The sequence below is a fragment of the Manis pentadactyla genome, chromosome 4, assembly GCF_030020395.1.
Source record: "Manis pentadactyla isolate mManPen7 chromosome 4, mManPen7.hap1, whole genome shotgun sequence".
In the NCBI taxonomy this organism is placed as follows: Eukaryota; Metazoa; Chordata; class Mammalia; order Pholidota; family Manidae; genus Manis; species Manis pentadactyla.
Genome location: NC_080022.1, coordinates 80,862,038 through 80,886,658, shown reverse-complemented (window position 1 = coordinate 80,886,658; position 24,621 = coordinate 80,862,038). Strand labels below are relative to the sequence as shown.

The 24,621-nt window shown below is 45.9% G+C and overlaps 1 protein-coding gene across 1 annotated transcript in view; it reads left to right on the top strand.

The window, feature by feature from the left end:
- ABCA4 (ATP binding cassette subfamily A member 4) overlaps positions 1–24,621 on the top strand; it is a 129,434-nt gene that overhangs the window by 59,845 nt on the left and 44,968 nt on the right. The window contains 12 exon segments of the mRNA XM_057499461.1: positions 2,773–2,994; positions 4,849–5,053; positions 8,460–8,525; positions 11,060–11,149; positions 12,886–13,060; positions 14,840–14,971; positions 15,888–16,027; positions 16,483–16,620; positions 17,594–17,787; positions 18,865–18,949; positions 21,669–21,874; positions 22,229–22,277. Of these exon segments, the coding sequence (XP_057355444.1) occupies positions 2,773–2,994; positions 4,849–5,053; positions 8,460–8,525; positions 11,060–11,149; positions 12,886–13,060; positions 14,840–14,971; positions 15,888–16,027; positions 16,483–16,620; positions 17,594–17,787; positions 18,865–18,949; positions 21,669–21,874; positions 22,229–22,277 (1,702 nt within the window).

Here is a 24,621-nt window from a genome sequence, read left to right as displayed (position 1 = left end):
AACATGGAGAGCATTTTCAGTGTATTACAGGAGGAGACCTGGACTGTTTATTAATTACCATCATGGTCAACCATCCGTGGCTTGACCAAAGAACATTCTGCTGCCTAAAAAATCTCTCAGACCTCTCCCTTTTAAAGGATAGAATCTGGAATCCATTCTTTCTCAGTGAGAGGAGTTTTTATAGCTGCAGACAGCATGCATAGGTCTATCCTCTGCAAACTTGCAGTGCCTAATAAGCTAGACTTGGAAATAAAACATTATTTCATAATACAGTTACCCTTCATTTTTAATTCCTCCACATTAGATGACCTTTTGTGCTTGTTAAATAATAAGCATATAAATTTAGGTAGTTTTTTATATATGTTTGATAGCATTTGGTATAAGCTTTAGACTTTGGGCTTTGCAACCTCCTGATATAGTGTCATCAAGCTTGTTCTGCCTCTTAACCATCACCATATTGAGTGCACCTCTGCACTAGACTATATGTGTGCTGGCTCACAGACTGACTAGGTGTGTCCTATCCCACACTGGACTGTACCTGGTGTCTACTTGATCCAAGAGTGTTCCATCACACATCCTGTCCAACAACACATATCCAGTTAAACCAAATCCTGCCCTCTCTCTTGGCAGGATAACATGCTAAGTCTGTACTAAGTTTTAAGTGTTGTCCTGAGATCCAGTGAGCTGGGTCGTGGCCTTAACCACACCAGTGGTAGAGCCCTATCAAAGCCAAAGCTGACAGAGCAGTTATTCTGCTCAAACAACCTGGCCCTATCCAGAAGTGGCCCTTAAGTTGCAGAGTCCCAGAGCTCCACAGAGATGAGGGGAGAAGCTGAGCTCTCTGCCTTCCTGTAGGGGCCCTTGTCTCATCCCATCCTTCAGTCTGCTCCTTTTCCCCACTACCAAGACATTTTGTGTCCTCAGATCAAACAGGAGCCAAAATTCATAAGCATCTGACTTGTGCAAAACACATAAACAAGCGTGACATTTTGCAATGGCCTGAGACCTGGTGCTAATAAGTGACATTGAGATCTGCTTTCCTAAGAATGGGCAGTAGGACTTCAAAGCTTTTAGGACGTGAGGCAAAGAATGTTCATCAAGAGTTTCTTGCACAAAGGGGTTTCTCCTTGTGGGAACCAGAACATTGTTCCAGAGATGACGGAAACAGAGCTTTCCCCACCAAAATAGGAGCTTCCTTAGCATGCCACTCCCATCTTTCCCTTATCCTTCCGTCCCACCTCGGCTTTGCAGGAAAAAAGCTGGAAGCTGGGACAATGGGAAGGTTCCACTGTTTTCCAAGCTATTAGGAACAAAAGAGAAAAGTAGTCATTAAAGGAGGCCAAGGCCAGTGAAACTGTGGGTTCAGCCAAGTGACTTTCATCTCTGTCTCAAGTCAATGAGAAATTATACAGCCCCAGAGGTTTGTAGGACTTTACTTTGAGCTAAGAAATTGATTTCACTCTTCTAAGAATAGCAACAATCATCTTAAAGTTCTTACAGCCAAAAGCTACATGTTCAGCTGTGGACTTCCTTTTACCAAGTTGCATGTGGTTAAAGAAAAGATGTGAGCTTTTCAGGGTGTTTTAAAACACAAAATCAGGAATTCTTAGTCCTAATTTTGACTTTTGTTTAGCATTCCTCAGAGTTTGGTGCTAGTTAAGCATGGCCCTCTTCCACCCTTCTTTGCCATTTGTTTTATTCTATTTTTTTCAATCTGTTCTGTCAGTGCCTGCCAGGCAGGAAAATGTGAATAAAGGAGAATGTAGCAATAACAGATAAATGGCACATTTGTTCCACTCAGTTTTCACATGCCCATAATAGATGTTGCTAAATGGTCTCTTTATTGAGAAGAACCCAGTGCTTCAGAGCACCACCACCAATTGATCAGAACCCATTCAAGAGATGAACCTATTTATACATTTATGTTGCTGAGAAAAAAACAAGAGGACATGTATTTGGAGTTATATGTAATGGGTACAAACCCTCACAGGGTATCAATAGTAAAGGAGAACCAAGAAGGCCTGATAAATTTGAACATCTCAGTTTATCCTATAATGTAATTGGACAGCAGGTCACTTAGTGAAAATTGCTAATTTAGTCTTTTTTTCTACATAGCCAAAGTGATTGACTCATTAGTTAATGGGAAATATAGGGAATCTTGCCCACAAGTTTATGAAATATATTTGTAGGATATTAGTGGATGGCGAAGATTAATCCACTTCCAAATAATTTGAATTAATTACTGACATTTTCACCAATATGAAAATGGCAAATCTTAGAATACAAGTACAAATGATTGGGTCAGCAGGCCAGGCCCCAAGCAATGTGCTACAGTTTTTTGGGTGGTCTTCCACCACCCTCTTTTGTTCTTCATGTACTCACTACATCCCAGAGCTGTTGATGCTCCAAAACACCTCCACCACCCCTACCCTCTGTTACAGCAAATCTTCCTCCCTTGCTCTGGGCTCATTGCTCCACACTATCCCCTTCCTACCAAGGATTTTCTTAGTTAATACTTAATAATTAGTAGGTACTGATAGGCAGCCTAATGTGTTACCCTCCTAGGGAACGTGGCTTTCATAGGGATTAAAGGAACTCAATGCATTGAGTCTTGAATGTGGAAATTCAGACACAAACGGTAAGCTGGTGGGAGAGACCCCTCTGGGGCAGAGAGCTTCTGAAGGCCCTGAATCACTGCACAGAGGTCACCTCCTGAGACCTCAGTGCCCCTGGACATGGGTGGAATGACTCAAGTGTTCTCTTTGGTTTCAGCATGGAAGAATCCTTCATTACAGCGATCCGTTCATCCTCTTCCTGTTCCTGTTGGCTTTCTCCACTGCTACAATCATGCAGTGCTTCCTGCTCAGCACCTTCTTTTCCAAAGCCAGCCTTGCAGCAGCCTGCAGTGGTGTCATCTACTTCACCCTCTACCTGCCACACATTCTCTGCTTCGCCTGGCAGGATCGAATGACAGCCGACCTGAAGATGGCTGTGGTAAGCAGATGATACATTTTCTCCAAGGGGTCTCTTGCAGTTCTAGAGGACCGTCCCACCCTTTGAGGGGATCCCCCTTGCCTTGTGGCTCAAAATTATGTAAGGTTTAAAGATGTGGGAGCAGTCTTCACCCTGAGCAACCTAAGAATTCCTCCTCACCAAACTGCTTGATTAGTCTGGCCTGGGAAATAATTGAAAACCAGTTCAATTCAAACCAGCTCAACCCCTTTGTGTATCCATAACAGAACAGCCAGGCCCATTTCACTCAGTTTTATTTTCCCAACATCTGAGAAGATTTAGAAGAGAGGGAGCTTGTTCCCTATGTGTTCTGTCCAGAAAGATGTTCCCATGAATTGAAAGTTTTAGTTTTTCTCCAAAAGGACGTGAATTGAGGTAATTCTACAAGTGTCTTTATCATGCTCCACCAGTGTACATAGAGAGTGGAGCCGAAATAAGCCAGTTAAAAACCAAGCCCTGCTGCCAGAAGACTCCAGAAGTTGACTTTTGATTGCCTGAGAGACCTCTTAGTTCTCAATTCCCAAACTAACAGCCCTGTCTTTTTCTCTAATTGTTTCCAAATGGGTCATTTCCACCCTCTCATTAACCAAATTAAACAGCTTCCAAACCACATAGGGTGTATTTTCCCTTGTCCTCCAGAATCTCCTGGTCCTCGGTTGTCTGTGCTATAGGGTCCAGAAAGGACTGCCACCTGCTTCTCACTGGGGAAAGATCTGAGGTCTATGTGGTTCTCACAACACCAGCTTATTTGGCCTCAGAGCTGCCAGAGCATCTGCCTTTTATTTCTCATGTTAAATAAGAAACTAATTGCTGCTATTTGTAGTACCCAGCTTTCTAAAATGATCACAGTGGGCTAGTAACAAGAAATCCGTATGTCTGTCTCAGCCTGTGAGCAGAGCTGAGCCACCTTGGTCTACTGGGTAAATGGTTGGTACTTTGAGGCCACAGCTAGCGTCCTGGGTGTGTGGATCCACCGGAAAGCTGTAGTTCTGGCAGCTGCGTGGACCAGAGCTTGGATGAGATTTTTTAAATGTTTTTTGTAAACATATAGCTAGAGAGTTTTCCTTCTGCAGAGAGATATTTTGAACCCACCCTGGGTCCTGCAAACTAGAGAGAGGCCTTCTGAGCAGAGGAAATGGGAATAATCCATCCCTATGTATGTGGTTATGTGCTTTTTGACATGACAGGGACCACACGTGGGGACACAGCTGGGGAACTTCCTCTTCAGACTTCCTTTTGCATGCTACCTATTCAGTCAATGTGTCTCCCCACAGAGAAAATGATTGTCTCCAGTCTGGATATGGGAAAAGGTCATCATAGGTACAATCTGAGATTTTTCTGGTCTCTCTGACAGTCCTTAGGAGGTCATGGGGCCGTCTCCTGCCTGGCCCGCTAGCCTGCCCTAGGACACTGGTGGCTCTGTGGACACTCCTAGTGGGATTCTCACAAAGCAGCTCAAGTTAGTTTCTTTGCTCTGTCAAAAACTGAGTGATCTTAAGAAAAAGGCAGAAGGGAGAAAAGGTAGGAAGGTGAACATGAGGACCTTTGTTCCTCTGGCATGTTAGCCACGTGGTGTTTGTCTGCCCCATTACACAGCTGTGTTCCGTTGAACAAGTGAGAGGTGGCCTGGTGGGTATTGGGCAGGGGTCCCTGAGGCCTGAGTAGCATTCCCAGGATTCTCTTCTTGAGGGAAGACTTCCTTAATCCCTCCCTGGGGTGGCCTTCCCCCGGACACATGGAGACACTCATGTGGCTGTCCTCTCTACCTTATGGGTGCTGTTGGCTCAGGTAAAAGACCCTCTGCTCCTCTCGTGTGCCCTCTTTGCCCTGCTGCAGAGCCTGCTGTCTCCTGTGGCAATGGGATTTGGCACTGAGTACCTGGTTCGCTTTGAGGAGCAAGGCCTGGGGCTGCAGTGGAGCAATATCGGGAAGAGTCCCGTGGAAGGGGATGACTTCAGTTTCCTGATGTCAGTGAAGATGATGCTCCTCGATGCTGCTCTGTATGGCCTGCTTGCCTGGTACCTTGACCAGGTGTTTCCAGGTAAGGCTCAATCTCCATAAGGTAAAGGCAAATGGGTTCTTCAGATCTGCAGCCCTCTACTTTCATCTAGTTTTAATCTCATCCTTTCTAAATTCTTTCAATCTGAGTTGACTCTCAGAACCAGCATCTGATACTTGATCCAGGAGCAGTGAATGCTGTTGGCTCCACTTTAGAAACAGATCCAGAATTTGATCTGTCATCAGCTCTACCACTACCTTCCCAGTCCAAGCTTCCTTCCACCATCATCTCCTACCAGTCTGTTCTCCACATTAGATTCAGAGGATCCTTTCAGAATCTAGGTCAGATGGTATCAGCCTACTGTTCAAATCCCTCCAGTAACTTGTTCAGAGTAAAATCCTACATCCTAAACCCAACCTACAAGATGCTTCATTATCAGCCTCCAACTGTCTTCCCCATCTCATGTCCTTCCTTCTCCTACATGTCTCTCTGCTCCAACCATACCAGTCTCCTACTGACTGCTCTTCAATGCACAGAGTACATTTCCTCCACAGGACCTTTGCACCTGCTGTTCTCACTGTCCAGAGCATGTTCTATACCCTTCCCTACATCTGCAGGCTTGCTTCCTTACTTCGTTCAGGCCTTCATATGCCACCTTGTCACTGGGATCTTTCCAGACTGAAAATATCCACATACCTATCCCTATATAAATAATATTCCTTCAGTGCTCCTGTTCCCTGATACTACTTAATTTTTCAGTCATCACCATCTGACATGACATGTATCTGTATATGTTTATTAACTCTCTACTCTTAGTAGAATATGGGCCCATGAGAGGATGCCCACAGGCTGTTTTGTTCCGTGTTACAGTCTCGGTGCCCAGAAAAATGCCTCACTTTTGGTGGACACTAAGTAAATATCTGATTCATCTGAAGGTGGAAAATCAACTCTTAAAACAAAATTGGCTGTTTGCACAGTTTTGTGTTTGCTTTGTAGAAATTAATTTTCCTTCAAATAAGTGTTTCCTGGTAGCTAGAGAAATCCTTCCTCCACCTAAGTGGTCTCTAAGTTGACCAACAGCCGCTCTGTGCTGTGGCTGGAGCAGGTAAGGGCGAGGGATGCTGGGCCTGGTCCCTGGAGAGAAACAACTCAGATTGTCTTGGAGCAGCCTTTGTTGGCAGGAATCCATGGACAGCAATCCTGGAATAAGAGACAGATCACCAGGCTGGGTCAGGAGGCCTGGGTTTGGATCCCAGCTGTGGGACTAGATTAGCTTCCTGGGGCTGCCAGAGCAACGCACCACAAACTGAGTGGCCTTAAACAACACAAGTTTATTTGTCACAGTTCTGGAGGCTAGAAACCCCAAATCAAGGTGTTGGCAGGGCCATGCTCCCTCTGAAACCTGTAGGAGAGCGATCCTTCCTTGCCCCTTCCTAGTTTCTGGAGGTTTTGAGCAATCTTTGGCATTTTCAGATTGCAGACGCATGACTCCAGGGCTCCGTGTTCACATGGCATCCTCCCTGGGAGTGTCTGCACTCCCAGGGCCATCTTCTTACAAGGATGCCAGTCATATTGGATTAGGGGCCCACTCTACTCCAGGGGGACTTCATCTCAGTTTAATCATATCAGCAATGACTCTATTTTCAAGCAAGGCCACATTCTGAAACACCAGGGATTAAGACTCGGGGCCTTTTTATTTTTCTGATACCAAGTGTGTTGCTCTTTCCAAATTGACCGATTCTCTGACATTTACTGGCATCCAACAACTGGATTTCATTCTGACAGTAACTACCCAGAATTAGCACAGACCCTAGGCTTGGGCCCACAAGGCTGCTCCCCCTTCAGATGTCAGATGCAAATACAATGAATAGCCTACTCACACTTTTGTCAACTGTTCTCAGCAGCCCTGCGCAGTTTCAGTAATTCCCTAGAACAACCCACAGAACTCAGGAAAGTGGTCCCCTTACAATTACAGCTTTATGATAAAGAGTACAGTTCAGAAACAGCCAAATGGAAGAGATGCATGGGTGAAGTACAGGAGGAGCTTCCATACCCTCTCCAGGTGCACCAGCCTCCTGGCATCCTGATGCGAGCTTCCAATCTGGAGACTCCCTGAATCTAATTGTTTGACAGTTTTGTAACCCAGTATCCAGCCCCCTCCCCTCCCTGGAGTACAGGGTGGTGGGGCTGAAAGTTGCCATACTCTTTTCAATCGTAGTAGTCTTTCTGGCGCACAGTCCCATCTTGAACTTATCTAGGGGCCCCACCCTGAGTCCACTTCATTAGCATAAACTCAGGTGTGGTTGAGAAAGGGGCTCATTAGGATTAACAAAAGACATTCCTATCACTCTGGAAATTCCAAAGGTTTAGGAGCTCTGTGATAGGAACTGGAGACAAAGATCAAGCACTATTTTGTATTCAGACCTCAGACCTCAGCATATCCTTTTTTGAGGTGTGGGGGAACACAATTCAATCCAAAGTGGTGACTTTGAGCAACACATTTGAACTTGCTCAGCCTCAGATTTTCTGTCTCACTGGGCCATTAGAAGGAAATAGAATAAGTGAAAATAAATTGGATTGAAATTGAAATTTGTGCATAATTCAAGAGCTTTATTTTAACCAAACTGAAGTTTTAATATGTTCAACAACTGTTTGCTGAGCAGTGCCTATATGTTAGGCTCAGCACCAGTTTCTGGGAAAAGAAGGATGCAAAAAACAGCCCCAGGTTTGCCCTTGAGGTGTGTACAGTCTAGCAGTGGCCATGAAACACAGGATAACTATTAAATAAACAAAAACTGTTTTAACAAAATCAACGTCTTATCAGGAGCAATGCCTGCTAAGAGAACTGGACTAGAAATTTGGGAACCTTTTTCTTGAAACCCAAATGGGTCCAGTAGAATGAGGTGGTTAAGATCAGTGGTATCAGAACCAGATAACCCCCATCTTCCTGTCTATTTAATTAGCTGTGACCTTGGGCAGATGATTCGAATCTGGTGTGCCTCAGTTTCCTTGTCCACAAGAATACTAATACTACCTGTCTTTCAGGTTTGTTTTGAGGATTAAATTATGTAGCACATGGAAAACTCTTACAGTAATGCCTGACACATGGCACCCAACAAAGGCTAGTGATTAATAATCATCATTATCTAGTAACTGTTGGAAAAGAGCATGATTAAATTCTTCAATAAAATGTTTTCTCGGAAAACTAGTGTGAACCAAAATCACCAGTCTTAGTGTTGCTGGTTTCATCCAAAACACAAGAACTTGAATTAAAACATGTTGGAAGGAATTGTCTCCGTGGTGGTCCGTGGATAGCTATATATGCTTATACAAGAGCTGGAATATCTGTTTAATTTGAGGTTCAGATAGATTAATTCTAAATCTTATAAAATTGTGGTAAGGCAGGACTACTAAGGCTTTTTCTCTTTACTTACCTGTCTATTTCTAGGGGACTATGGCACCCCACTTCCTTGGTTCTTCCTTCTACAAGAGTCCTATTGGCTTGGTGGTGAAGGTGAGTTATTTATCATTAACAAAAAACACAAAAAACACAAAAAAACACAAAAAACACAAAACACCTTAATGTTTGAAACCTGCTCCTCTTTCGGCTATGTGTGGCTATGTGTGAGTTGCACCACACTGGGGTGTCACAGCCTCTGGGAACTCACCTTTTGGGAATTGGTGGGCAAGGGTAAGTGGCTGATATTGATAATCCCCTGTGCCCTATATGCATGTGCCCAGTGGATTAAAGCACCTGAGTAAAAGAAGGCCAAACCACTTCGGGGGGAAATGACTTTTGCAGCTTCTCAGTTTAAAGCAAAGAGATCCACAGAATCATGAAGGAACCTTTGCATTCATCTTCTGCTGCCTCCCCTCCTGCTTTTTCAATCCTTTCCACCTTCTCAAAATATAAGTTAATTTGTTCTCCCAAGGTGAGAGCCCTTCCAGAAGTTGCGGCACAGCTGTGATCTCTAAGGCAAACATTCCCAGGCTCTCCTAGTATTGATCTTTCTTGTGCTTGGTCACTGGGCTGAAAGGGCATTTGCCCAGAATGCATCTTAGATAAAATGTGCCTTTGCTACTGAACAGGACAGGAGGCTAAGGGAGAATCGTAGAAGGGGGGTGGGGGGACCACAGACTCTTCAGAGAGGTATGAGAAGGCAGAAAAATTCCTGACCGAAGAGCTGGGGACTCCCCTGGAACTAGGAGGTTCGGGAGCAAGGAAATACTTTCCAATCTGGTTGTTCCTCACCTCCCTGCTCTTTACTTTGTATTATGGGGCCTGGGCCAGGATTCATCTTTTAAGCACAAAAATAGATGTTTGTTTTCTCTAGGGGGTTAACCTAGGGCCTTCACAAGACATGGGTGGGTTTTTTGGTTTGTTTGTTTTTTAGTGTTCAAATAAACAGCACTTAGACACCTCAGTATTTTTCCATTATGTTGGTTTGTCTGTTTTGTCTATAAATTTTAAATTTCTACTATAATGAAGTTGTAATCCATCATAAATGGGATTTCAACACAGGAAGATATTCCTGGAATATTTCTAATCTCAATAGATATCAGGACATATGGGCATTTTTTTTTCTCTACAGCATCCGCTGATACTCTGCCTCTCAGAAAAGTAAATAAATCTTAAGACAAACGTGCTCCTTCAAAAATGAATCACATATATTTTTGCCGAGACAAGCCAAATATTTCTCACCTGTCTCACAGGCTAGACTGAAACCAATTCCTACGTTTCTCAAAAATCAGAAAATAGCTGAGGTCCTCCACCTAATCCCTTCCCCTCACAGATGAAGAAATGGAGCCCAGCAGACATCCAGTGTCTCACCCAAGTTCCCGTTGGCCACTTGGGACAAAATCTGGGACTGGGACCCATTTCCTGGCAAGAAACTCACTCCAGTGACTAAACAATATAAAAGCCTATTTCCTCCTGCTAGAGGATTACATATCGGTGCCATATGACAGCTAGTAGAGTGACCAAAGGCAGGTGAGCAATTGAGGGGAAAACTCTTCAGGAAGCAGAAACAGAAGTACTGGAGGTGGCGGGTCCCTGGCCACCAGCCCCATGCCTTGCCACTCCACCGCACATCCTGCATACCTGCAGAGGGCGGTGGGGACAGCGGGAGGCCCCGGTCGGCTGCTGTGTTAAAAAAGTCACCCTGCTTATGTGCTCTTGAGGCTGGAGCCCTTAAATGCTTGACGACAGCAGGCTCGCCCTCCTGCCTCTGCTTTCCTCTCTGGCTGGCTCACTCTTCTGCTTCTCTTCCCCTTCCAGGATGTCCTGATGTCCTTTTAAACCAAACGCCAAGTTTACAAAAAATGCCTCAGGGTGGGGGTGGAGGTAGTGTGAGAGAGTATGTGTGCGTGTGTGCCTGTGTGAGTGACTGTGAGCATGTGTGTCTGGTGTGTGTGAGCGTAGGCGTGAGTGTGAGAAGGGGTTTGTGTGTGTTTCCACCACACTTCACAATTTGCGCAAGCCTGTACTTCACCCCAGCTCAACTCTAGTGTTAATCCCAAACACTTGAACGCCCATAAAAATGGATTTCTCGGATCAACCATTTCTCAGTCTGTAATTTAAGCTAGCTGCTCATCATAACACTGTGAACAGACTTTTGCTCAAGGTTCACCATGACTTTGATATCATTTAGATTGGAGTGAGAAGTACTGTTGGTAGCTAAAGAAAATTAATGCAATTCAAATTCAATCCTGGTTAGGCTAAATTTATTTTTAATCATGATTTCTGACACTGTGGTTCCCTCCTGGCATGTTAAGAGGATGAGGTGAAATGCCTACTACAAAACTCGCTCTGGACTCAGCAAAGGCAGCATAACCCGGCCAGCCGGTGGCCCCTTTACAGACCACAGGTCAGAGGCTGGCAGAGCCCTGCTCAGGGCTGGGCCCTGGGAATGCTGACTGGGCCTTCTGAGGAGGCTGTGTTTCAGCTCTGGTGGGAAACTCTACTCCCCCCTCTTTTCCCTTCTTTTCCTGACTTTTCTGATTCTCAGCTTCCACCAGGAGAGTAATAATGGCTTCTGATTGGTGCAGGGTGTTCAACCAGAGAAGAACGAGCCCTGGAAAGGACTGAACCCATAACAGAGGAAATGGAGGACCCGGAGCACCCAGAAGGAATGAATGGTAAGGAACTCAATAGAGAGTGCAGAGTAGAAGCAAAGGAAAGGCCCTGAACACTGCAAAGGACCAGAGCAGAACCCCTCCTGACCAGGACGACATGGGACCCAGGAAGCTGGCTCTGTTGACAAGGGTTAAACCTGATAGCTTCCTGAGGGTCCAGCTGCATATGTGTGGAATGAATGGTCCAGCCAGACATTATCGCATATTTCCTGGAGAAAGCAGGTCCCAAGTATGTGGTGTGTGTGTGTGTGTGTCCTTCTTAGGCAGATCCCAAGTGAGTTGCACAAATGTGCTGACTTCCGAGGATTTAGCAAGAACAATAACTTGGGTCACTGGGACTCAAAGCGGATATGATCTATAAGGAAAGACAAAAATAAATGCTTCTGTGCACGGGGGGAAACGAGTCTAGTGGAGATGACTACATCTCACTGTGGTTTATAAACCTAGAAGCCCATTCATTCAACCATCAAAAGCCTTTCCTGACTGTGGAAGTTACCTAATAATTCCTGAATGATAAACGAGGTTTGCAAGTGTTTCCCTGGCCTTTGCCTCCCCTGTCTTCCCTCTTGAACCAGCTCTGTACTTCTCCCCATGTTCTCCATTCCCTAGGCACATGCATTTCTCTGTGGATTCTGGAATGCTCCTAATATCCTCACCTTGGGTTTAGAAAGGTAGCAAAAGGACTCTTGACTTTGTATGAGAGGATCTGGCCTCCACACCTCTGGCCCACCCCAGTACCACTTCCCAAAGCTGAAGTCAGTGGCCTGTGGGTCCTGAGAGAGCTAGCATACAGTCAACAGTGCCTCTGAGAAGACCTTCCTCCCGGAGAGGAATTCCAAGGCCAAAATCAGTGGTGGTTCCCATCTTGGTTATAGGCAAGACCAGAAGACACAGACAGAAGAAGCACTGGGAGTGTTTTTGCAGGGGTGTAAAGGCTCATAACTACGATATTAAGATAAACTAAATAGTTTTGTACAGGGAACTAAAGCTGAGAGAGACTGGAGGTCAGGGAGAAGGGGACACCACAGTCATGAGTGGCTGCCCTGGAAGGGGGTGTACAGTAGAAGTGGAGGGGCAGAGTTTGAGGGACAGTGATGAGGAAGAGTAGACTGTCCTACCCAGCTAATTGAGAAACTCTGAAATTCTGAGGAGCAAGAAATCAGCTTTAGTCAAAGTTGACTCAAGGATTTGAGCCAAGGTAACTAGGAGAATGGTGGTTTCAGGAAGGGACATGGGAGAGTCTAAGGAGAATGTTCTGGGAAGAAAATGAGGAGCTGCTAGCAGAAATCTATGTGGAAATGCCCCGAAGACCATTCACAATGAGAACCTGGGACTAAAGACTGAGATAAGGGCTAACTCTCCAAAGAGGCAGTGAGCACACTCTGGGTTCAAACCCCAGCTCTGCCATTCATGGGCTGTGTGGCTTTGGCTGGATACTTGATGACTCTGTGCCTTAGTTTCCTCATCTGTAACCATGAGCTTGATAACATCTATCACTACAGAGCTGATAAAAGGGTGAAATGAGGTCTTCCATACAAAGCACTTGAAATAATGTCTCATACATAGTAATATCTCGATAAATGTTAGATACTGTTGTTACAATTAATATTCTGCAGTCATCCTAATCAAGGTCACAGCTAAAGCCATGCGGGGAGAAGACAATGGTCTGAAGACAGACCCTTTGGGAATAAGTACATGAAGGTGTTATATTTACATCGTGTTCATTTTTTTCCTCCAAGACTCCTTCTTCGAACGTGAGCTTCCAGGCTTGGTCCCTGGGGTATGTGTAAAGAATCTGGTAAAGATCTTTGAACCTTATAGTAGGCCTGCCGTAGACCGTCTTAACATTACCTTCTACGAGAACCAGATCACCGCATTGCTCGGCCACAATGGAGCAGGGAAAACCGCCACCTTGTGAGTCTCCAAGCAAAAAGGCTGTGTTGCCATCCTGTCATTTGCTAGCTCTGTTCTGCCCCCATCAGCTGCAGTCTATGCCTCCCTACTGAATTTTAGTGACAAAAGTGTGCTCTGTATTTGTGTTCCAAGAATGTGTAAAGAACGCTGATCCATTAAGTTTTCTCGCATATATTGTTTTATTTGATCCTTACAAGAAGTTGGAGAGGAGGTTGAGGAAGCTCCTTGCCCCTTTTGTGTGCTGGGGAAGTGGACATCCAAAGAGTTGAAGTGATTTTCCCGAGGTCCCCAAGTTGTAGCGGTTCAGTGGGGGCAAGAGCCAGGTCCTCCAACAATTGTGTCTTGTCTCTGACACTGTGAGCCTGTTTCCCCATCCCCAACATCTCCAGTGTTACTATTACTGATGGTGGTGAAAAGTTATGGCCATCAGCATCACATGCCTTCAGGTCTGTCTGTGGAGTACTTTTTATTTTCAGAGTATTGCTTTTCCTGCCATGAGGGCTGGCTGTAGTTCTGGAGAAAGTAAAAGGGTGCAGAGGGCCGGTGGGGGTAACCGCCCGGCAGTTGAAGGCCAAGAGTAGGGAAGATGAAGGCTTTGCATGGAAATTTCAGCTCAGGAAGCTGCCCTCCCCTTTCTAAGAGACCTGAGCGCCATCTGCTGAGCAGGAGAACACAGCCAGCTAAGGTTTCCCAAGGAGCATCAGCGGCGGCCCTCTCTAGGGGCAGGGAACCCACGTGATACACAGTCTTCTGCTCCTAACAGAGCCCCAGGAAGGAACGGCAGTGCACGCCCTGCCTCGGAATGTGCTCTGAGGGCGGAGCAGTGTAAATGGAATGTGGGGCTGGTGCCATTATATTTGGTTCTGTTTCCCTCTAGTGGCTGATCTACAGAGATTTCAGTTTCTAAGTACAAGTTCAGAAAGCCTGAGATAGTATCTGAACTCAGGGGCAGAGCAGGGTGGAGTAGCTAGATCTACCTGATTTCTCTCCTTATTAACTAATATGGTCAGAGAGCCCCAGGCTCCAGGACCCCAGGGCTTCCCAAAGGCAAACACATGACTTCATCAGCTGCTGAAACGCAACTTCCCTTGGGGTTTGAAACACAATGTTTAATAAAAAAATAATAATGTTTTTTAGTTTTACTTTATGCCGGCACTGTTCTAAGTACCTGTCAGGTATTAACTCACTTAATCCTCACAACAACCACATAACATGGCAGCATCATTTCTCATTTTCCAAAAAAGGCCAGCATTGCTATCGGGCTTTTTCTGTTTTGGATCCAAAGATGAAATGGTTGGTGGTAACTCCCAGGCCTGGCGTCAGTTAATCAACAAATACATACTGAATGCCTAGGCTTCCTATTCAGCTCCTTCCCCCGTGCTTTGTAATGGTGACAACAGGCAAAGTGTGGACCCACACTCAGAGCGCCTTTGAAGTCCCTGCAGGGCCAGAAGCTGTGACTGCTGGGCTGGGAGGGACCTTCGGCTGTAAGGAATGCTCTGCGGCCAGGGGTCCTGGGGGCCATCAGTGCCTGCCTGGGACACCAGGAAACTGGTACAAGGGCAGATGAGGTCATCAGCGTTAGTATCTGGCTGTACACAGGGCTGCTAAGCCCTTTATGGGAAACTGCTGGGCTCCACAACTAGTGATGGTTTCAGATCAATTGCGAGGCAGGGGCAGGAATCACTGTGAGAGTCCTCACTGACCCTGGGGTGGGGGCTGCGACCACAAAGCGCTCCTCAAGCCATCTTTTCTGCCCCTGATGTCTGTGTTTGGCAGGTCCGTCCTGACGGGTCTGCTGCCCCCTACATCAGGGACAGTGCTCATTGGGGGAAAGGACATTGAGACCAGCCTGAATGCAGTCCGACAGAGCCTCGGCATGTGTCCACAGCACAACATACTGTTCCATCAGTAAGTAGAGCAGGAACTGAGACCCTCCCCATGCCTTATCCTCACCCTGTTCCCAACACACATGTCCGCTGGAGCCCAGCTCAGGGATGCCAACATTGGGGTCAGGAGGCAATACTCTGGTTTAGTTTCACCCATGTTTGACGTACTTTGCTCTGCTTGCAATGAGAAGTGTCCCTCAGAACATGGAGCTGTGCCTCTGGCACTCAGAGCTGAGGCCTCCCCTCTTGGAGGTGCGATGCCCCCTCACTGCCAGGCGGGCCTCGTCGGGGCCTGTTGCTCAGCCCTGAGGTACTCCCTCTCAGGGACCAAGGGAGGGGACCATTGTTTCTTCTTCGCTCTTAAGCCAGGCACTAAAAACTGACTTTTCAGTTGCTTTTATGTCTAACCTAAAAAAGTTATATATGGTCATTGAACAAAGGAAGAAAGGAAATATAGACTAAATTAAGAAAATTAATTACCTGTAACTTTACCACCCAAAAATAACCACTGTTAAACACCTTGGTGTATAATTTTTCAGAACTTTCTCCTATGCATGTATAGATACACAAATATACTTTAAAATTGTAAAGGAAAGAAGAACCCTGCTAACAATTATGTCACCTGCCACTTTTAAAAAATGTGACTTCTTTAACCCAAGATAATCATGAACGTCTTTTCATGTCATTACATGTTCTTTTATAAAATAATTTTTAATGTTTACATACTCTCCCATTGTATAAATGTACTATTTAAGCTGTCCCCTCTTATTAGATATTTTATCAGGGTCTGTTTTTCGTTCTGTGTTTGTATTATAAAAAGCCCTACAACGAACACCTTGATTTGCTAAAACTTTGTGCTCATGCTGATTATTTCTCTGAGGTAAATTGCCAGAGGTGGGATTGCTGAGCGGTTGCCCTTCTCATTACCCACCCCATAGCCTCACAGTGGCTGAACACATCCTGTTCTATGCTCAGCTGAAAGGCAAGTCCTGGGAGGAGGCTCAGCTGGAGATGGAAGCTGTGTTGGAGGACACAGGCCTCCACCACAAGAGGAACGAGGAAGCTCAGGATCTATCAGGTGCTTGTTATCAGAAAAAGATAGGGCTCCAGGTGGCAAATCCACTGTTTCCCAGCGTATGGGGCAGTCGCAGAGGGGAAGCCTTATGACAGACCTCCTAAGAGTTGGAACATGTCTACAAAGTTATTTTGAACATCTAAGAACAGCCCACCTCTGGCTCATTCCCACATGCGGCCTTATCTTGCGGTAGCCTGGGCTGTATTTGTTCTGATGTTTACGTGTTTGAACTAAAAATGTGAGAACAGCCTTTAGACAGTCTGGTCCTAGGAGGCAGGAATTGCCTTTTATGCATTTAAAGAGGCCTGTACGTCATTAGGGTTTGAATATTGTGTAAACATCTAAGGAGGCAGCATCAAACCCCTGCAGGACTTAAGGTAACCCCGTTATGCCGCCGGCCCTGGGGTTTCTCTTCCTGTCCTCCACAGCCCCTGTGACCCCTCTGCCTTGTTCTCTAGGTGGCATGCAGAGAAAGCTGTCTGTCGCCATCGCCTTTGTGGGAGATGCTAAGGTGGTTGTTCTGGATGAGCCCACCTCTGGGGTGGACCCCTACTCGAGACGCTCAATCTGGGACATGCTCCTAAAGTATCGCTCAGGTAATGGCCATTGTTCAGTGCCCTGTGCTCTCACTGAGGTTCTATCTATGGGCCTCACTCTCTCACACCTGCTGTTTTGCAGCTGAGTATAGTAACAGCATAACTACACTTGGGTGGAACTTGATCATTGACTTGGATGAACCTAAGTTCCAGTGGAAACCTCCTGAGATTTTTAAACAGATATAAGCAGGGAGTCACTGATTGAGCAGCCTATTTCCCAAAATATTCTAGAAAATTCTCCTGACCAGAAGCTCTTCCAACTGAAACAATAGATGCAACTCTAGGTGAAATTTCCCCAAGCCCCCAGCAAATATTCCCAGAAACTCTATAGCTATTGGTGACCACTCAGAACCAGATGTGAGGGCAACATGCAGGTATTCGTGCTCCAGAGAGCTGCTGCAGGTAGAAATGTCTCAAAATGAGATGCAGTCCCTCCTCTGTCAAAACCAGAGGGTGCAGATCCAGGAGAGAAAGCAGCAGACCCTGGGGTGCCCTTCTGTGGAATCAACAGCCCGGTTCAGTCCTGTGGCCAACTTGCCATCCTCATCACCATTTTTTTGTAATGATATATCCAGTTACTTTTAAAATGGGTGTGTGTGTATGTGTGTGAGCATGTGTGTGTCCTTTGCAAAAACGGTAGCTGGAGTGCTTCGTGGTCCAGAGAATATAGAACTCAATGGAGGATGACTGACAATAATAAGTATGTCCTATGTATGTCCCATATGTGGTGGTCTATTTGAATCAGGTCCAATGCTTGACAAAGAGATACTGAGTGTGACAGTGCTTTTACAGTGTGCAGGCTACTGTTAACTGTCATCATTATGTTGTCCCATCAGATGTTGTCCCACAATTCTAGTGTTCTGGACTTTTACAGACTACTTGTTCTATTAACTCCCAGTGGTTTTGCCCGTGTAATGGGATGGCAGGGGAGTATGTCCCTTGACAAGTGACTCCTCTGACCTCTGCCCTGCAGGCAGAACCATCATCATGTCGACTCACCACATGGACGAGGCTGACCTCCTTGGGGACCGCATTGCCATCATTTCCCAGGGACGGCTCTACTGCTCGGGCACCCCACTCTTCCTGAAGAACTGCTTTGGCACGGGCTTCTACTTAACGCTGGTGCGCAAGATGAAGGACATCCAGAGCCAAAGGAGAGGCTGTGAGGCAGGTGTCCGCCCAGGGCACGAGCCCATCCTGGTGGGCGGGGATGCATAGTGTAGAGGGGCCACTCTAGAAGTTCTTCCCAGATCAGGCTGTGGTGGTCAGAATCGACCTCTATATTTCTGGAGCCATTTGCAGATTTTAAGAAACTGACATTCTGAACCTTCCTACAAGGGGCTTTGCACCTAATGGAACAACTAGTTTTAAATAACCTGAGATTATTATACTCCAGAATCCTAAACCACGCGTGTGTGTGGTACAACATAGAAGGGAGAGTCTCATTCTGTGAGGTTACACTGTTGTAAGGGGAGTGGTTATTTAAGCTTCCTTTTTTCATTCCAAAATTTTTGGTTCCTAATTAAATCTGAATTGCACTGGTAAATGAAAGCTAAGAGAAAGCTTCCATGGAAACTATAACCTAAAAATGATGAAGCCAAAAAACACCAACCAGTAGAAGACCCCCTGAGCAAGTCAGGAGATCCAGATCAGGTCTGGGCCACAAGGCAGACAAACTGTCATTCTAGGCAAATTACTTAATTGTTGTTTTTTTTGCATCCAGAAAATGACACTGATAATCTCTGCTTTTGATTCATAGGGAAGGGGCAAAAAATAAATGAGATAAAGTATCTTGAATGTGCTCTGGGTTCCTTGAGAACAAGCACTGCTCACATTCAAGTTGTCACACTCATTATTTCACAGTATTATTTATGCCTCCAGCCCCTGTAGTTTAAGTGTCTGGCTGCCCTGGGGTTTCCTGCCTGGGTAGATTCCCAAGCCCAGCATGCATCCACAGGGAGGGAGGAGCAGAACTTCTTGCAGACCTGCCGCTGTCACGTAAGTGATGACAAGCTGAAGGGGTTCTTTGAGACTTGGCTATTCTTTGAGCTTGCCTCACACTCTCTGGGAGAAAATCAAATAGTCACACCTTCAAAAATGTTCAGATGAAGAAATAGATGCAAATGGTGCAGAAAAAATGTGTTGAGCACACTTGGCAGTGAGGAACCAATGAGGTGTGGTGGTGACAGTGATCGGCAGCAGGGAGATGCTATCACTGACATGACGGGCATCTTTCTGTTGTAGGGGACCTGCAGCTGTACCGCTAAGGGTTTCTCGGTGAGGTGTCCAGCCCACGTGGACGAGCTAATTCCAGAGCAAGTCTTGGATGGTAAGGACCAGGGCAGGCCCAGTCTCCATTCTTGTCTGGCAATCATCTTGGTATTGCTGGGTGTGTCCTGTTGGAACCCATGTTAATGGGAGCAAGAGAACAAATGCTCTTGTGTACCAAGCCCGTGATCCTGCAGTTGCTCAGTTTTTTCTTTGAGCTTCTTTGTCCTCCAACATTCACAAAGGGATTTTAAAACTCATGGGATTTTAAAAGTCTAAAGTCCTCCTCCCTTTAATGAGGAATCCAGTCTTCATTCACTCCTTGCCTGTGCTCACATTAGCCTCCATTCCTGGGCTCCTCCTGCCCTGGCTCTGGGCAGCGTTCCTTCCCCTTTGGAAAAAAGGCTCCCATAGGGGCCCAGGGCAGCCCTCTGGTGCGGCCACGGTGGCCCTCTGCTCTCTGAGGGAACTCTTCAGGTCAGACTGCATGGTGTGGATACCACGTCTGTGGAAGAGTGCACAACACTGCTACACTCCTAACTTTCCCCTCGGCCTCCCAGCTTTCCAACAATTCTCCCATGAATTCGGGTGCACTAAACCGCATCAGGGGCACCCCTGCCTCCAGGGAGATGCTCTCATTGTAGTGCTGCCCCTTGGGATCTGACCTCAGGGACGCAGAGTGCTGCCATTCTCCAGTAAGGCCTGCCTCCCATCCCACTACTGGGGTGTCTTTACACGTGGAATACCATACACCCCAATCCCTAAATAGGAACAAAATTAAATCTACAGACTGACTCAGGTTAATGAAGGGGGGAAAGTATCTGCTTTTCAAAGAAAAAAAGTTTCCTATTGAGCACAATATTTTTCTAAATATGAGGAATTTACTAACTAAAATTTGGTAAAACAAGAAAAAGTAGACATTATTTACGTACTATGCTTGAAATTTGAGGGAAAAAGCCAAGCCAAGAGCTGCTTCACAGTTATTCTCTCATTTGTCTTTGCACTGACAGAACCTGTGGGGAACACGAACACATCCTTTTAGGATGACAGTTCTGTGTCTTTTTCCTCACCTGCCTTGCTATGGATCGCTCCCTGTTTCTGGAAGTTTCCTCCCAAGAGAAATCTTGGTGAAGAAATTTATCATTTTAAAAATGAATTCAGTGGTGCACCAAAGTCAATTTGGAATCAGGGTCTGTGGCTGGAGTGATATTTTTTATTACTTTATTTCTAAAAAATGTTTATTTTCTTTGAATAGAATAAGGATGCCGTGAGTGGTAGGAAGTACAGTGAGTAGTTATTCCCCAAACAAGAGAAGGAATCATTCCTAACCCCAGTTAGCTCCTGGGAAGGCTTTTTCCTCACACGCGCACCCGCAGGCCTCCCTGTCGGACGCTGAAAACCCTGCTTACTTAAAGGACTACTTCTGGAGAGGCTGACACACACGTCCTCGACACAATTCCTGGGAATCCAGCAGCTTCAGGTTCGATTTCCTTCCTAAGAGAACAATGAACGTGACCCCTAGAGAGCTGTCAGGCGGGGCAGCTTCCTCCCCAAGGAGCCTTCCAGCCCTGGATGAAGTCCTCCCCCCCGGGTAAAAACAATGAGTCCAACCCAGAGGTCTGACATAAAACAAGTCTTCCAGTCCAGCCAGGCAGAAGGATCGGGTTGAAAGCCATGGAATCCCTCCACGTGAGTCATTTTTAAAACAAAGAAAGCAAAGAACCCATGGTGTGGTCCTGACTGAGGGCTGTTGCGCAAAGGCGCACGCTGGGTTCTGAGTCCCGGGAATTTCTTTCCCTTTGAGCTTCCTCTCAAGATAGTGTGGTAGGGCACTGCCTCTTCAAATTGGATGTTTTAAATTTTTTCCATTTTTAAAGTAACACACTTGTATGCAAAATTCAATTCCAACAGTTTGAGGTAAGTACTTGATAGTGGACATGTGCCTCTTGCTGTGCACCCCACACACCACCATCACCCTCTCCCCGTGCCCGGTCTGTCTCCACAGTTTCTCAACCCCCTTCTGCATTCCTCGAGAGCTGGGTGTTTAGAGGTTTGTCTGTCTGTGTGTTTGTGGAGGTAGGTGAGATCCCAAGGGAAATGGCACAGTCCTCCAAAGGTGGACCAGGCATGGCTTTGTGACTCAGAAAGGGGAGTTCTCAGCCAGCATGGCCACCAGGTCCCAGCATGTGACTCAGGCAATCCTCCGGTAACTTGGGCCAGACCAGGGAAATGCAAGCAACTTTGGCTTAACCCTCAAAGTTTTGATGAGTAAGCATGAGCAACAGTGATGACAAGAGCTTACTCACCTGAGATGACATTCACAACAATAGCAGCTAATGCTCACCTATGTGCCACATACATCATTCTAAGTGTTTTATGTATATTAACTCATCCAGTGTTCACAAATAACAATACAGTGTTACACCAATGAAGAAACTAGGGTACGGCCTGCCTGATGTTACATAGCTTCTAAGGGACAGAACATCCGATTGAACAAAGGAGGAAATGGCATGGGGATGTATACGACCTCCCCAAGGTCACACAGCCAGTCAGTGGGGAGCACTGTTGCTTTTACCTCCATCCTCACTTCCCCCTCACTGTGTGTCACAAGGCCAACCAGCTAAAAATGGGCACAGCACCATGTCAGGTCTCCACAAGGGTCACTACCAAGAAACAAAATGTCCCTTCCTCAAGTGGATGGTGGGAGAAAGGACACCCAAGCAGGCTGGCAGTCCGGTTCTGGAAAACAGAGTTGATATCAGTCACTTTTCTTGTCCTAGGGGATGTGAATGAGCTGATAGATATGGTTCACCACCATGTCCCTGAGGCAAAACTAGTGGAATGCATTGGTCAGGAACTTATCTTCCTTCTTCCAAATAAGAATTTCAAGCAGAGAGCATATGCCAGCCTTTTCAGAGAGCTGGAGGAGACGCTGGCTGACATGGGGCTCAGCAGTTTTGGAATTTCTGACACTCCCCTGGAAGAGGTAAGGCAGATTCCACTGGCTTGTCAGGTTCCAGAAGAGGCAGTTCCTTGCAAAAGTCTAACACTGGAGGGAAGTTTTACAAAGGCAAAAAGTCATAATTCCCCACCAGGTCATAGCTACTATCTTCATTTTTGGCTTACTTCCTCCTGTCTTTGTTCAAATGTATACATATTTTATGCAGTTTTGGTCACTGTGTGCATATTCTTTTGTATTTATAGAAGACTGTTTCTTAGATAGAGTCATAATGTATTTTCTTCCCATTATGAAGCAATACCCAGCAAAATTGAGCTTGCTTTAATTTTTCTGAGAGTGGAAATGCCTACACCAAACCCTCTTTTTTTTCCTTCTTGACAGATTTTTCTGAAGGTCACGGGGGATTCTGACTCAGGAACTCTGTTTGCTGGTATGGTGCCAAGTGTGTAGCTTGTTCCCTCCCCACATCCCCAGGTTCTATCCTGAATGTCTAAGGAAAAAAACTCTTGAAACAACAAAGCAGGAAAATACTTCTCCAGGGTATTTATCTGAACCCCAAATAACAGTCATTTTGTATTCTTGTCCTTTGCATGACAAAGAACGACAAATGGAATCAGGTCGGGGTGGGAAGTCTCTAATTAGAGACAAGATTTTTCAGGAAGTCAGACTGGGAGCTCCACCATCCCCAAGCTTCTCATCCCACTTCCCGGTCTGATTCCTGCCCCGTCACCATCCTCATCTCCCCCTCTTATCTCCACGGGCCTCTGACACACTCCCGTCTGCATGGGTGACAGCCTGCAGAGTCCTAAGGGGTAACAGTGACAGTAAATACAGTCCAGATACCAGCTGAATCTCCTGGCCCCTTTGAGATGGGGATAAAATTATTATGAGCCCTCTTTAGTACCCTGTGGAATTTTGAAACTGGGGAGACCATAATTCCTGTGGATTCTGGGCGGCTGCCTTCTGCCTGTGAAAGCCTGGGCAGTAGTAACCAGCCCTTTCTGTGATCTCTACCAGAACACCAGGCCCCTCCCAGCATTCACGAGTGCACTAGACTCACTTGGAGGGCGAGGGTCGGGAGATGGCCGTGCAGGAGGGGTTACTGCCACAGCACAGTCACTTTTGGTGGGACAAAAGGCATGAACACACACTGATCAAGTCCTCCTCCTGCTCCTCTCTCTCTCCCACTGGCTTTCCTCTGTCCTGCTCAGGGACAAAGCTGAGGAAGGAGCTCCTGCCACCGTCACTCCTTCTGCCTGGCATGACATACCACAGCATTATCCTGTGCAAACACTGTTCCCTCCCTGTAGGCTTTCTGATGCCAGTTCTTAAGATCCTATGGTCTTCATTTTGCTTTATAAGTGATGCCAGAAATTTGTTTATTTTATGCCTTGAACAACCAATGGTTAAATTTACCAACCCAAACATGCTCCATGACCCAGATAGGTTGTTTGGTGGCCAGAAGAGGCGGCCATCCTGACAGAGTAGGGAATGAAGGGTAGGCCTCTGGAGGGGCGGAGGCTGCCCACCACAGGGCCCAAGTTTTCTTTCCAGCTTTACAGACACAGGAATTGAAGTCTGTCAGCTTACCCAAAGGCAACACCTTACATTAACCAAGACCAGAATGAAAATATGCTAATTTATATTAGATTCTGATATTAGATCTGCCCAGAATACTCCTTAATAATTAGGTCCCCTCAGGAGAATAAATTACATATCATAACATTGGTCAGCCTGGACATAGACTAGGATGTTCAAAACAGTCAAGAGTAGAGGTTAAGAGTGTAGCCCCTGGAGTGAGGCAAGCCAAACACCAAAGCTGACCAAACAGCTGAGCTCTGTTAATTTGCTTTGTTTTTCTGCCTCTTTTTTAAAATGATTTTTTTTATATCAAGGCACATACAATAAAATATACAAATCTGAATGTACACTGAGCTCCATAATTTGCTAACTGAGTGACTATGGGTAAATAGCCTTTTTGTACCTCAATTTCCTTATCTGCAAAAATGGGGATAATTACAGTATCACCTTTTAAGGGTGTTGAAAGAATTAAATGAGGTAATACATGCCAAGTCTTAACACAGTATGCAATTTCTGATTAAGATTCAGCAACATCCTAATCCCAACATTTATAAATCATCTCTTACCTCAGACTTGTTTAGTCCTTTATACTTGACAAAGTACTCAACAACATACAGTGTTTATCCGATGGTCACTAAAATCTCATGAGGCTGGTAGGGCAAGGACTTACCCTGTCTGCGGGAAACAGCTCACACAGGTTGGATGACTTGCCTTAAATCACAGATTTCTAACTTTTCTTCCCTGGTCTTAGCTCTAAAATCTAAGATCCTTGACTCCATAATCTCACAACCTCTGTTTTTCAAATGACTAAATGCATTTGTTTTAAATTATCTCAGTTTTAGAGCAGAACATTTTCTGATCTTGTCTCCTAAGTCTGAAGGAACCTATAGATGTCCTTTAGGGTCACAAATTGCAAGCTACTAAGAGGGTCAATGCCACCTCTAAAGGGAGGGGCTCACAACCAGTGACCACTAACAGGCAGCAGAAAGTCAGGGGCTCACAAGCTATGCTGCACCGACCGAAGCCCTCAGCTCTGGCCGGGACAGTGGGCTCCAGTCTGGGTGCAGCAACAGGGACAGCGCAAGGATTGTAAGGTAGACTTGAGGAGAGGCAGGGGAGATCATACCTGAGGGAGAGGCAGCTACAGCAGACATCAAACTGAGACCAGATCTGGAAAGCCGGTGGGACTTTGG